This window comes from Cannabis sativa, chromosome 1 (genome assembly GCF_029168945.1).
Source record: "Cannabis sativa cultivar Pink pepper isolate KNU-18-1 chromosome 1, ASM2916894v1, whole genome shotgun sequence".
In the NCBI taxonomy this organism is placed as follows: Eukaryota; Viridiplantae; Streptophyta; class Magnoliopsida; order Rosales; family Cannabaceae; genus Cannabis; species Cannabis sativa.
In genome coordinates this window covers 40,985,760-41,001,173 of record NC_083601.1, presented here as the reverse complement: position 1 = coordinate 41,001,173, position 15,414 = coordinate 40,985,760, and the positions used below count along the sequence as shown (strand labels likewise).

General features: G+C 32.9%; 1 protein-coding gene and 1 long non-coding RNA gene across 3 annotated transcripts in view; one reads left to right on the top strand and one right to left on the bottom strand.

Moving 5' to 3' along the window:
• LOC115707582 (putative leucine-rich repeat receptor-like serine/threonine-protein kinase At2g19230) overlaps positions 1-15,414 on the bottom strand; it is a 28,475-nt gene that overhangs the window by 691 nt on the left and 12,370 nt on the right. For both annotated transcript variants that reach the window (XM_061108364.1, XM_030635594.2), the window contains exons 3-13: positions 10,185-10,561; positions 9,597-10,084; positions 9,353-9,494; positions 9,182-9,253; positions 8,956-9,027; positions 8,768-8,845; positions 8,480-8,661; positions 8,164-8,390; positions 7,937-8,063; positions 344-409; positions 10-211 (exon numbers count right to left, since the gene is read on the bottom strand). In XM_061108364.1, coding sequence (XP_060964347.1) covers positions 10-211; positions 344-409; positions 7,937-8,063; positions 8,164-8,390; positions 8,480-8,661; positions 8,768-8,845; positions 8,956-9,027; positions 9,182-9,253; positions 9,353-9,494; positions 9,597-10,084; positions 10,185-10,492 — 1,964 coding nt within the window. In that variant the 5' untranslated portion in view covers positions 10,493-10,561. The remainder of the gene's footprint in view (positions 1-9; positions 212-343; positions 410-7,936; positions 8,064-8,163; positions 8,391-8,479; positions 8,662-8,767; positions 8,846-8,955; positions 9,028-9,181; positions 9,254-9,352; positions 9,495-9,596; positions 10,085-10,184; positions 10,562-15,414) is intronic.
• Positions 11,739-14,491, top strand: LOC133033537 (uncharacterized). The gene is made up of 4 exons (XR_009685653.1): positions 11,739-12,100; positions 12,954-13,083; positions 13,805-13,931; positions 14,226-14,491. It is a non-coding gene; the product is annotated as an uncharacterized LOC133033537 (long non-coding RNA).

Here is a 15,414-nt window from a genome sequence, read left to right as displayed (position 1 = left end):
AGGACTTACTCAGGGTCAAGATAACCAGGAGTGCCGGCAATACTTGTTGATATACCAGGAGTGGTGCTAGTTCCACTTTCGTGAGGAAAAATCTTGGATAGACCAAAATCACCTAATTTGGCTTCCAACTTTTCGTTCAACAGTATGTTACTCGACTTAATGTCTCGATGAACTATTGGTGGTTTACACCCATTGTGTAGGTACTCCAAACCTGGTACATTATTAATATATTAACATATATGTATGTACAGAAAAAAAAAAAAATAAGCATATGACAAATTAAAGGCCTGAAATATTTGGAAAGGGACAATTGAGAAGAAAAATTATTATATAGTACTAATACCTTGTGCTGCATCTCTTGCTATTCGAAGTCTTTCTTCCCAAGTCAAGACGTTTTGATTATTACTACCTACAACATATTTGTTAACCATGCAAGTTATAAAGAAAATCGACATCTATCTATTCTATTCTAGGTTGTTTTGATATATACACAAACCAAATGTTTTTAATATTACCTATAAATAGGAACTTCCTATATATAATTTGATATGAATGTTAGACTTTTATTTGGGCTTACATTAAATTTTATTGGTTTTATTAAAACTTGGGTTGATTGGATAGTTCTTTGCTGTGTTAGCCCATGTTGTTGGTGATCAATTGTTAATGGGCTTAGCATCTGTGAGTAAAGTCTAGGTGAAGCAGAAGTGTGGGCTTTTCTAGTTGACTGAAGCCTTTGATGAGCAGGCCCAGCCCAACTAGGGTTTTGTAGCTAAGTCCCCTCCCTAACTCTATAAATACATATTGTCTCATCACAATTGTATACCTTTTGATAATCAGAGAAAATAAACTGCTTCTGATTTAGAGATCTAGGGAGGAAGACTTAGTTGATAGTATTGCACTATCAAATCGGAGTAACTGCTGTGGATCAATCAGAGATAATTGCTATGGATCAATCAGGTACACATACTCAATTATCATATACTATTATTGTGTTCTATGTTATATACAAATAGATCTTGGGTTAATTGTTAAGTTATCTAACATGTGGTATCAGATTGCCTATTGTATATGATTTAGAACCTATAATTAGTATAATTAATTTGTATATGTTAATTATCCATAATTTCATATCAATTTCGTTATTATTTTATGTGCAATTTTTTGTTTATAAATCTTAAAACTTTAGGGGTTTTATTGATCGTTAAATTCTCTTTCAATTGATATATTATATGCATAAAATCATTGTGTATATTAAGAGAATTTTAAATTTAAAGTTTTAGGGTTTATATGATTATAATGTGAAATTATATTTGTGTATTTTGATTTTATTGTTTTTGATCTAAAATTGATAATAGATTTCTCATTCTTAATTGTTTAAGAATGTTCCTACATAATTAATTTCGGATTTATATAAGATTAGCATTACAATTTTTTTTTCTTTTGTGTTCTTCAATTTTGGGATTGATTTTAGCCATAGATCTACCCATTTATTTTTTTAATACACGAAATTAATAGTGTAAATCAACTAGAAATTGATTCCCGATCAAAACCCATCCAAAATCCCCATCTTTTCGTCGGTTTTTGGCCGGAAAACACCACAGACCCGACTGGTGGAGCACCGGGTCGCGTGACCCGGTTTCAGAACCGGCTGGAGGAAGAAGACCCAGCCCAGCCGCGACGCCCACTCGCGCAGGTGGCGCGTGGGGGCGCGTGCGGCCTCGTGGGGCATCGGTTTTCGACGTTCTTTTTTTCCAGCGTGCTTAAAATTCAATTTCTGATTTTTCTATGATTTTTAATTAATTTTTTTACTCCGTTTAATAATTATTATTATTTTAATGATAATTATGCAGTTAAAAAATTATTAAAAATAATTTTTGATGATTTTTCGAAATTTGTCAATCATAGAAAATTTTTTGAGTTTCTTCTCGTTCCATAAGACATAGTCACTCTCTTGTTTAATTTATCTTGACTATGTAATCTCCACCAATATTCTTTATTTCACATTTTTCCATTAATTGTTGTTCTAAAGTTATAAAACTTGATTATTTGATATAAAAATAATGTGTTATGGTGGACACTTTATTTTTTTTATTATCAATATAATAAAAGCAATTATATATCTCTTTTGGAAATTTGGTTGAAAATTATTAATTTTCAATGATTGTTTTATCACCAAATTTCACATGTTGAAGAAAATATTATATTTTTGGTTGACTATATGTGTAATTACTTGCCCAAAGGTAGTATTTACATATATTAGTTCACATTCCATGAAGTGAGTTAATATTAAATGTATATATTTTAATTATTTGCCCAAAGGTAATAATTTAAATATATAAATTTATTATTATTTTTTGTTTGAATTAATACATATTTTTAAGAAATTTATTTGCCCAAAGGTAATAAAATTCTTAAATGATATGTATTTTTTCTTTGTTGTTAACTTCATGAAGGTAGATCATGTGTGTGTTATATTCTCACCCCAAAGGGGAGTTTATAATGACCAGTTGATTCTACAATATTTTCTAATACATTGCTCATATTGCTTATTCAAGTTTTAATTTTTGAATTTTTCACTCTCCTTTTCGTGAACAACAATAATGCTTCCATCCATATTTTGAATGCTTCCAACTACAAGACATGGAAACGAGATGTGGAATTTACTTTAGGCATAATGGATATGGACTTGTGCCTACGAGAAGAAAAACCTCGATCTTACCGACTCAAGCATACCGCCGAGAGAACTCATCATGCACAATGGGAAAAGTCAAGTCGTCTCGCCTTCTTACTATGAAAAGATCCATTCCCGAACATCTATTGAGTGGTTTGCCGTACACTACAAATGCCAAAGAGTTTTTCAATGTCGTAGAAAAATTATACGACACTGGTGAAAACGCTGAAGCTGGACATCTTATGGATGAAATGACAACCATTAAGTATGATGAATTAAAAGGAGTGCGAGATTTTATTCTGAAATTGGTGAATGTTCAGTCCAAGTTAAAAGATCATAATATTCCTCTTCCTGACTCTTTCATTATTCATCGAGCTCTTCATGCTCTTCCTGCCTCTTTCAGCCTTATCAAGACAGCCTACAACACTTACAATCAAACATGGACTATCGCCGATCTAATTTCTCAAAGGTGTAGCCGAAGAAAGCAAGCTTAAAAGGGAGAAGAATGAATCTCGCTAACTATGTTTCTCACCTCAAGCCCAACAAAGGAAAAGGAAAATTCAAGAATAAAAATGATGGTGCTACAAAACAATGGTAATGGTAAGGAGCATAAGAATAAACAAGAATAACAATGGAAAGTCCAAATACTCTAATGTGAAGTGTTACTTTTGTGAAAAATTGGGGCATCGGAGAACGGATCGTCACAAATTTAAGACTTGGTTAGAAAAGAAGCAAGCACAATCGTGTAATCCATTGGCATGTGTTTGTTTTGAATCTAATCTAGTTGATGTTCCTATTGATTCTTGGTGGTTAGACAGCTGGTGCTACTGTTCATGTTTCTGCTTCCTTACAGGGGCTAAGGGATATCATGAAGCCAAGTGAGAGGGAGTCCAAGCTTAAAGTTGGCAATGATGTTGGAGTTGACGTTATCTATGTTGGAACATTTATTCTTGAATTACAAATCTCGTGATAAGATTATTCGAACAATACTTTTTATGTTCCTACTTTTAAAAGGAATTTAGTTTCGCTTCCGCTTTTGGTTAAACAAGGATATTCTTTTCATTTTGCAAATGATAATGTTGACATTATGCTTGACTCTCGAATTATTGGAAATTGCTTTTATTCTGATGGTCTTTACAAGTTGTCATTGGCTCCTTTAGACTCCTCTTTTAATGTTGTGAATTCTGTGGGTAAAAGACCTCATATTAAGGAAACATCCTTATTGTTATGGCACAAAAGATTGGGTCATATTTCCAGAGAAAGGGTTGATCGTTTAATTAAATCCGAAATACTTCCTCCTCTCGATGCTTCGATCGGGGATACTTGTGTTGATTGTACTCGTGGAAAATTGACTAAAACAAGAAAGAAGACCGCAAATCGCAATCAATCTTTATTGGAAATTATCCACACAGACATCGTTGGTCCTTATTCCACCACGTTGTGCGTAAATAAGTATTTTATCACTTTTATCGATGATTTTTCTCGTTATGGATTCACCTATTTAATTAAAGAAAAATCTGACGCCCTTGATAAACTCAAAATTTTTCGAAATGAGGTTGAGAAACAATTAGGAAGAGTCATCAAAGTTGTTCATTCTGATCGTGGAGGAGAATATTATGGTCGTTATACAGAATCTGGACAACACATGGGGCTTTTTGCAGAGTACTTACAAGAAAATGGTATAGTTGCTCAATACACTATGCCCGGTTCACTCCGAGCAAAATGGCGTTGCCGAAAGGAGAAATCGCACTCTCATGGATATGGTTAGAAGTATGATGAGTAGAACAAATCTTCGAGAGTTTTTATGGGGTGAAGCACTTATGACCGCAACTTATATTTTAAATCGTGTTCCCGCAACTGCTCCCAAGACCCCTTTTGAGTTATGGATCGGGCGGAAGCCTAGTCTAAATCATCTTCGTGTATGGGGTTGTCCAATCGAAGTAAAGATTTATGATCCTAATTTGAAAAAGTTAGATCCGAGAACAAATCGCTGTTATTTCATTGGTTATCCAATGCGCTCAAAAGGCTATCGCTTTTACTGTCCTACTCGTGGTACGCGAATTGTTGAATCTCGCATCGCTAAATTTCTCGGAATTTGATGTTGCTTTGAAAAAATTCCTTCAAGATCTCTTGAAATGGGGGAGTCATCTAAAGGAATTTGTATTCCTATGTCATTTTCAAGCAGATGATAATAGTAGTCTCCATCCTACTCCAGCTTGGTAATGCTCCCATTGTTGATGAATATATTGCTCCCGATATCGAAGATGATGAAGGTCCTATTATTGATGAAGGGCCTATTAATGATGAAGCTCCTATTGTTAATGAGAATCCTGTTATTGAAGAAATTCCAGTTGTGGAAGATGTTATTCAAAACAATGATCAACAAAGAGAAGTTATTCCGTATACCTCCTCTAAGAAGATCTCGTAGACAAAAGAAGTCAACAAAGTGTCATGATAATTTTGTTTATCTTGGAGAAGGAGAATATGATATTGATCATTTTCAGGATCCCGTCACTTCTAGTGAAGCACTTAATAGTCCACAATCTTCAAAATGGTTAGCAGCTACGGATGATGAGATCGACTCCATGAAGAAAAATGGTGTATGGGAGCTAGTTTTATTACTCGATGGTTTTAAACCAATAGGTTGTAAGTGGATTTTAAAGGCTAAAAGGGATAAAAAGGGACTGATTGAAAGGTTTAAAGCGCGTTTAGTGGCTAAAGGCTTTACTCAAAGAGAAGGTATTGATTACACCGAAACTTTCTCACCGTTTCCACTAAAGATTCATTCGTAATTATTATGGCCTTAGTTGCGCATTTTGATTTCAGAGTTGCATCAAATGGATGTTAAAACTCGCTTTCGAATGGAGAATTGAATGAGGAAGTCTATATGTCTCAACCTGAAGGCTACAAGGAGAATGGAAAAGAACACTTGGTTTGCAAGTTGAAACGATCCATTTATGGTCTCAAATAGGCATCTCGCCAGTGGTACTTGAAGTTTGACAAGGTTGTGACATCGTTTGGTTTCGTAGAGAACAAGTTTGATCGATGTATTTATATGAAGATCATGGGAGTCGTTATATTTTTCTTGTTCTTTATGTAGATGATATTTTACTTGCCAGTGATTTGTCACTACTAAATGAGACCAAAAATTTTCTCGTCTTCCAATTTTGATATGAAAGATCTTGGAGAGGCATCCTATGTTTTGGGGATTGAGATCCATCGTGACAGGAATCGAAAAGTTCTTGGCTTATCTCAAGAAGCTTACATTAATCGTGTGCTCAAAAGGTTCAACATGGATTTGTGTAAAGCTGGTTTAGTTCCTATTCTGAAAGGGGACAAGTTCACTAAGCGGAATGTCCTAAGAACGACTTGGAAAGAGGAGCAATGAAGAACATCCCTTATGCAAGTGTAGTAGGGAGTTTGATGTATGCTCAGGTTTGCACTCGACCTGACATAGCTTTCGTTGTCAATGTTCTTGGGAGATATTTATCTGATCCTGGCCTTGATCATTGGGTTGCAGTCAAGAAAGTTTTGAGATATTTGCAAAGAACGAAGAGTTTTATGCTTCGTGTATAAGCAAAGTTGACAATCTTCGAGTTGTTGGTTATTCAGATTCAGATTTTGGTGGTTGTGTAGATGATTTAAAGTCAACTTCTGGCTATATTTTCACCTTGGCAGGTGTTGCTATTTCTTGGAAGAGTGTCAAACAGACTTTGATCACGTCATCTACTATGTATGCTGAGTTTGTTGCATGTTATGGGGCATCTTTGCAAGCTTTGTGGCTGAAGAATTTTATTTCGGAGATACGAGTGGTTGATTCTATTTCCACACCTATGCTAATCTATTGTGATAATGATGCCGCTCGTTTTCTTTTCAAAGAATAACAAGATTAGTAGTGCTTCTAAACATATGGAAATAAAGTATCTCACTGTCAGAGACTTGGTCAAGAAAGGAGACATTGTTATTGAAAATTGCAAGACCGAGTCGATGTTAGCTGATCCTCTAACCAAAGGGTTAAGTGCCGTGCTGTTTAATAAACATGTTGTTAATATGGGCATTTTAGAATCTTTTGATCTTTTGGGTTAGTGGGAGTTTTGTTTTCTGTTTGTTTTTAGAAATTATTATTTATAATTTTTTGAATAAAGTTATGAACTACATTTTATGTTTCAATATCTTTTATTATTGAATGGATATGTTTTCAATTATGTTTTGTTATATTCTCGAGAATGATTGAATTGAAAGCATGTGGTTCATATTGTTGTGATCATTGTCTTTTAAATCTATTTGCTTATTGACAATGATATGTTGTTGGCTTAATTATTTAAGCAAGTTTAGTGACACTTACTTATTTTAAGTGGTGTATGTTTAATTTCACTGGCTTATTTATTAAGCATCACGGTATCAGTGAAATTGAGGACTGATAAGGATATTATGTTATTTTAAATTGATCACATGTTGAACATAATTCCTTACCACACTACTAGACTTATTGACCATGTCGATTTAATACTTTGGTATTTGTGATTATGAATGTCTTTTGTTGAGCTAAAAACAATATGACTGTCATAGTTCATTATCAAAGGTTAAATTGGACCGGTATGTTGAGATGCTATCAGAGAACTATCAGTTTTTAAAGTGGCCACAAATGTTTTCCTGTTGTTCAACCCATGAGTCGTTTTCAAACAAAATTATTTTGATATATAATATATATGTATTAAAATCAATGTAGCCCAAGTGGGAGAATGTTAGACTTTTATTTGGGCTTACATTAAATTTTATTGGTTTTATTAAAACTTGGGTTGATTGGATAGTTCTTTGCTGTGTTAGCCCATGTTGTTGGTGATCAATTGTTAATGGGCTTAGCATCTGTGAGTAAAGTCTAGGTGAAGCAGAAGTGTGGGCTTTTCTAGTTGACTGAAGCCTTTGATGAGCTGCCCACCAACTAGGGTTTTGTAGCTAAGTCCCCTCCCTAACTCTATAAATACATATTGTCTCATCACAATTGTATACCTTTTGATAATCAGAGAAAATAAACTGCTTCTGATTTAGAGATCTAGGGAGGAAGACTTAGTTGATAGTATTGCACTATCAAATCGGAGTAACTGCTGTGGATCAATCAGAGATAATTGCTATGGATCAATCAGGTACACATACTCAATTATCATATACTATTATTGTGTTCTATGTTATATACAAATAGATCTTGGGTTAATTGTTAAGTTATCTAACAATGAAATGATTCAAACTTTATTTAAACTTTCAAACCTGAAAGATGTGTTCGTAAGTTTCCCATAGCCATGTACTCGTAGAGGAGTCCAATGTTGGATCCCTCATTGCAATATCCAACTAGTGTAGTCAAGTTTTTGTGATGAACTCTCAAAAGTAGTTTTAGCTGTAAAAAAAAAATATCAGATATATAGGAAATCTCTGTTTAAATTAAATAATATCAGATTTCTCTCTATATATATAGTGAAGAGTAATATTTGACATGCCTCTGCGTGAAATTGACGATGCCCTTGAATGGATAGTTTAGAAAGCATCTTAACGGCTACACTATTCCCATTTAAGGAGCCATAATAAACCTTTCCAAATCCACCTTCACCTATTACCCTCTCAAAGTTGTTGGTTATTCCTTCAATCTCAGACAATGTAAATTGCTGTTTTTTGCTTGTAAATGTTCCATCCACATCATTGAATTCGTCCTTTACGTCATCAACTTCTACAGATATATAATCATATATGACCTGATTAGAAAATTAGCGTAAAAGATACATAAAATATTCTGTCTTCTACAACTAGAATTCTCACCTTTTGTTTCCAATTTCTTTTGCTGCAGTCTTCTCCTTTTTACTATCCAAAAGACCAGTACTGCAGTTGAGATGATGAAAACTAATCCAGCGAGTGCTGCAACCAGTGGAATAACAAACTTTGTCTTTTTTCCACATGATTCTAAATCACTGCATTCAGTAGTATTCCTAGTTGGATCAACCCTGTTTCAAGGAAATGTCTCAATATTCTTGGATCTTATTGAGGTAAATCATTAAAGGCAAGAGATAATTTTAACCAGTAAACAAAGAAATAATGAAGCAAATTAACCTTAATATTAAACCATTGTTGGATCTTACAGAAAGTGCATCCGGAATTGGACCTGTGAATTCGTTTCCCTGTAGGTATCTTTATAAAAACAGAGCAATAAGTACGATACAGAGCAATATGAGGCAATAATTAGTTATATAAATATATATGAATGAATGACACCAATTTTCAAACCTAAAATAACTCACAGTTCCTTTAGAAATGAAAGTTGGGCTAAAAATTCCGGAACTGTCCCACTTAAGTTGTTATTTGATAAATCCCTGAAATTATTGAATGGTTAATAGTTTAATAATTATTCTGTCAAAGAACTTTTAATAATTAAACATGTCTACTCTTGGTATAATACATAATGAAGTAAATAATTCTATGATCTTGAATAAATGGGATCTGGAAAGATGACATTTAACCACTTACAAATGCTTTAACATTGTCAGACTTGCAATGGAAGGAGAAACTGTCCCACTTAATCCACTCGATGACAATTTTCTAGATTGCAATATGTCTAAATTATTAGTATATCATATCCACCAAATTAAAACAATTCAGTTATATATGTAATATAAATTGAAAGAGGTGGGTACGTACAAAGAAATGATTCTAGGCTGTTCATTGTCACTGAAACTGCAATTCAAACCTTCCCACATGTAAGCTTCAGGGGCACAAGGATCTCCCTGCCAACTAATTTTTTCTAATTTGTACACCGATTTCACACTCCTGATGGCTTTCACTATGCGTAGATATATAAATATTTATATAATAGGAGACAATCAAAGAATGAAAGAGAGAAAAAATAAAACAAGAGAAAAGGAGGAAGTTAAGTCATGAATACCATCATTTTGATTTGTCTCTTGTCCTATGAGCTTAATGGGCACATAAATGTCCAAAGCATTTATAAGGGGCGGTAGAGTCGAAGTGTCCGTACTGTTAAGCCATATATTAAGATTTCCTTGATCATCTGGTTTACTGGCTTTTGGGATGTTCAGTGTGGTAGTTTTCAAATACTCGGGAGAAACTGGGCCGGACCAAAAATCTCCATTGATGTAAATATTGAACTCTCTAGATTGGTTGGCTCCGAGGTTTTGTAGCTCCGCGATGTACATGTAGAATAAATAATTGCTGGATTTTGTTAAGTTGGTCCAAATTAAATTAATATTGTTACCTTCACTTTGGGTATATGCATTGCTCATGACAGTGAATGGTAGTAGGTAATCGTCGTTTTTAATGGAATCTTCATTGCTAGTAGATATATTTAAATTTGGGCTCCATTCATCTGCAAACTGTGGTGACCACAAGCGATCATATTCATCATCCTTGTACCTATACATGTAATTGGATCAGAAAAAGAATGAAACTTTATCCAACCATGAACCACCCAATCAAAAAGGAAATATGACTAGCTGACAGGGGAGTGAGTCACCTCATTATTTGATTGGTTTCTGAAGAAAAATCTAAATGATCATATAGTAGTAGTGATGACGATCTCATAGTGTCATCACCTGGATAAATATGACTATCAATAGGCCTTAACTCCAAGACCGATATGAAGGGAGTTCCTTTGCCTATGTTTACAAGACAAACATGAACATAATCTTGGGAAGGGATATGTATGATTTCCATGGTTGTTATAGTCGAATCGTTATCAATAATGACTGTGCCCCATTGGTCAACTCCAAGATGCAAATCAAAAACAGGGATTACGCCTTGGTTATCATAGTTTCCATACATGAACCTTGCTCGGATCAAATATCTGGTACTTTCTTCTTTTGTAGGATTCAGAGTATAACAGTTTCTTCTGTTATATTATTTTATAATATAATAATAAAGTAGATTAAAATGTGATAAATATATGTGAATAATATATTAAGTGTATGGTAAATAAATGTGTAACCTATGATTTTATAACCTACACTTTTGTAACCTACATGTTGTAACTTGGAGAGGAGTTACAATTTGTTGTCACTTGTAACTCATGTGTTGATCACACATTATTAGTGTAATAAAAGGGTTGTTACACAATTTGATGATAGGATTCAAATGGTATGAAATATAGTTGTTACAAACTATATTAATACTCATTTATATGAGAGAAATGAGTGTTGTGTATTTTGAATTCTAAGTGATCACCTATACATTATAAAAGGAGGTCTTTGGTGCTCATTTGTAAGAGATGTCAAGTTTTCTATCAAGAAAGCACTTTGCTAGAAAACCCTAAAGGCTTGATAATTCCCAAAGCTATTTCCTAGAGAGTTCCCTTAGTGCTTAGAGATAGGGGGAAATAAGCTTTTGGACAAAGGTGTAATACCTTGTTCAAGTCATGGTGATCCCTACTAATCTACACTCAAGGTTGTGAGTGAGTGTATATATATTATTCTGTTGTTATATATATACATATTTTATATTACATGTGTTCTTATCTTCTTCTATATTTCTTATATATAATATATATAGTGTATATATGTTGTATATTATGTTGTTGTAACATTTATTTAATCTCTTTGTTGATCCTTGTATTATATTGCAATAGTGTTGTAATGTCTTGATTTTCTTCCATTGTAATAATATCTCTAACAATCAAAAGCTTATACCTTTTCAATGGAAGAGGTGATAAATCAAGATTGTGAGAATACAAGGATAAGAGATTTTATGTGAAAGTCATTCCACTACTAGAAAAGGTAAAATTCGCGACGGTCCCAAAAACAGTTTTTTTTTGGAACCGTCGCTAAAAAAGTTATCTGAGTGTTGAAAACCGTCGCCTATAATATACTATAGGCGACAGTTTTTAACACTCGTATAAATTAGGCGACAGTTTATAAGTGTGGAGAATTTTTTTTTAAAAAAAAATAATGCACTATTCCCGACAGTTTAAAAACGTCAGGCAAAATATTAGCCACGATTTTAAACTGTGGCCCATACTTTGCCCGACGGCTTAAAACCGTCGGGAATGGGGCTAATAAAATAAAACCCTCTTCACTCTCATTAAGATATTCAGACACGCTCAACTTTCTTCTTTTCTCATTTTCTTAATAGCACCCACTCCTCCTCCCACCATCATTACTCACCAACAAATAGTTCTCTTTTTCATTTTTCTTCTTCTCAACTTCTTTCTCTTTTTTTTTTAACCTAAACGGGCTTGCTCTTCTTCGAACCCAGGCACGATTGCTGTTGGTTTTTCCTCTAACCCACTTCAACGCCGATCTTGAACCCAGGCCGCCACTGCTATTGTCGTTGCCGTTTTTAGTCACCACCGACAGTGTGGGTCGTCCCACCATCGACCTCAGAACCCCTCCCCCGATTCTCACTCCCTTATTTCTTCTCGATCCACTTGGATAGTTGGTAATTTTTCAAAATTTTATATTTATTTTTCTGTATTTTGCCCTAATTTTTCAAAATTTTAAAGGATTTTTATTTGACTTAGGAAAAATAGGGATTGTCGTGTGATGTTGTGGTGTGGAAATTTTCTTATTCTTACTATGATTTTCTCTTTGATGTTATGATGGTGGTGATAGTGGTGTGATGGTAGTAGTTATGGTGGCGGTAGTGGCGCCTCACTCTGTCGATCTCGTTCTCTCTCTCTGCAGCTTTAACGATCAAAGATGGTTTTTTTATTTTAACATTTTTGTTAAAATTGGATCATGTGGTGGTGGTGATAATTTGATTCTTAGTTTTAGTTTCTCTAAACTAACAATTAACAAGCTTCTAGCATTATGTTTAGAGGATAAATATATGTTTCAGATTAGTTTACTGGTGATATAATATGCTCTATTTTGGTAAAGTTCCTTGAACTGCTAGTGTGAATTGGGCAAGATGTCTACTTAAATGAGGCATGCATTCTTTTAAGACTTGTATTTATTTTAACTGAGTGCCTTGTGAGTATTACTAAATTTGTATCATATATATATATTTATAGATGTATATTTATATAATACATATTAATGTGCTATGCAATTGTAATAATGGTTTTAATTTTCGTAGATCGGTATATTTCTTAATGTTTTTTGTTCCTGTACATGATTGCATATGTTATACATGGTTTTTGGTTATGTGGTCTTGTATAGCACAATAGTAAATATGAATTATTATTATCATTTTATACTTTATTTTTGTGTTACATACCTATTAAAGCTGATCACAAATAGCCAAATTAATGTCTTTTTTGAAATAATACATGAAATTTCATTTGAGGCAGATGGTAGAGTTGTAGAAGAAGATAATGCAATTTGCAAAGGACTTGGGTTCAGAGGATATGCGGATGTTCATCATGGAAAGATAATTATAGTTGGACAGGATCAAGTGTATATAACAATCATTGTCCAATGGTGAGAAGGCTAATTCTATTATATTTTATAGAGTATTCTATTACAGATTCTTTCTTTTACTTTACTTAGGTTCTTTGAAGAAATTTGATTTACTGAATTGGGTTTGTGATACAGGATCAAATGTGTTCTTGAAAATTATAAGATTGTCTTTTCACCATTTATTGTCGATTGGCTTTCATTACTAAATATGGTAATGTGTTGCTTCTTTGGCTGCAAAAATAGTTTTACAGAGACTTTTCAAACTTGACAATGTTCATTTTTCATGCATTCTTCTCTTTCCTATAGTGTTTTATTCTTTTTGAAGGATAGAGTTCCCAATACTAGACTTGTATTTAACTTTGTAATTCTCATAATCAATGTAAGTTAGTTTAAGATGGTTGTCCATCCTTAAAAAAAAAAAAGAAATTGAGAAAAAAAAGAATAGAAAAGGGAATGATTTTACTCTTGTTATATGAAAGTGAAAGCACCCAGATGATTCAAGAAATAATAGAAAAAGAAATTATTATGTATAACTAATGTAGCACAAAATTCCTAAATGCACAAAATTCTGCATAGCTAATTCTTGTATTGTCTACATATTTCTGAATTACTTTCACTTTATCCACTTTAATTCTAGCAAATTTCTTTTGGGTTGGATCAGGCCACTTCCTGACTTATGTATATTATACTTTTACTGTTTAAAGATTGACATTGGGGTCCCCTATAATATTTAACTTTGCAGGTTCTCACTAATGGCATAGAAGTAAAGCTTCAAAGGAATGTCCTTGATGTCATTGAAGCTCTCACTGGTAACGAGGAAGATGATGATCTTGATTTAGATAGCATTTCCTGGCATGGATCAGATTTGAGTGAGTCTTGTACTCTACTTGTGAAAATTAGAAAAGTCTAAATATTTTTCTTAAGATAATTGTTTTTTTTTTTTTACTGAGAATTGTCTTTTTTTCTATAATGATTGTAGAATGGATGATTTCTTAACATAATTTGTTTTAAACAGTAATGAGTAATGACCCCTTGAGATAAGTTGGTTTGGTGAGCACATTGAAGAATACAATTTGGAATTTTTTATCAAAAGAGAATGTAGTGTAGTGTAGAAGATCTTTTACTAATTAATATATAATTTTTTCTATTTTTTATTTTTGCAGGGTAAGAACAATTAATCCATACTTAAATGACGAGATGAATCTTTGGCGTGATTAGTGGATTGAATATGTCCGAGCACAGGCATTGCGACAAGGGTATTACGATGATCAATTTTTGTTTTTGTTTATACTTTACACTAAAACCGGTTATACTTTCATATAACTAATGATTAAGTAAGTTGAGTACGTAGTTTGTATGTATTTCAGTTTTTGTTCATTTTTAGTTTATGTTTATACTTCATACTAATACAAAAGTAGATTTTTTTTTCTTTTTTATTTGCAACCAAATGACTGGTAAAAATTGCCGTTGAAAAATACAAAATTTATAATTAAATTGAAAACTTTACTATAGGTGACGGTTTAAAATTGTGCCTAAAATACTATAGGCTACGGTTTTAAACTGTGGCCTATAGTATAGGCTACGGTTTAACCCTGTGCCTAAAACACTATAGGCGACAGTTTTAAACTGTGGCTTATACTTTAGGCTACGGTTTTAAACTGTAGCCTATACTATAGGCCACAATTTAAAACCGCCGCCTATCGTGTTCACTATAGGTGACGGTTTTAAACTGTGGCCTATACTATTTTCTTGACAGTTTAAAACCGTCGTCTATTCTACCCAGTATTCGCGACGCTCGTATAGGCGACAGTTTTATGGACTGTCGGGAATTCTTTGGCCGACAGTGTAAAACCGACGGGAATTCGGGGTTTTTTAGTAGTGTTCATGGGTGAGCATGATGGTGAATATTATGTGATTTACTATTTTATATGATAGTAATATATATAATATATATATGAGTTATATATATGTGACATATATGTGATTATGAGTTTATATCATATAATATATAGTGATATATAATATGATATTTGAATTTATTACATGTTTGTATGTGTATATATATTAGATATATAATATATAACATGTATATGAGTTATGTGTATCACATATATGATGAGATATGACATAATATATATATCTATATATTGTGAGATTAAATATGTAGAAATACTTATTTTTTATGTATTTATATTATGAGATATGTGTATATAATATATATCATGCATATTAATGTATATATATATATGTTATATATATGTGAGGTATGTAATACATATATATATAATTGTGTAATTAATGTATATATATATTATGTGTATATGATATATATGTATATATGTTACATGTATA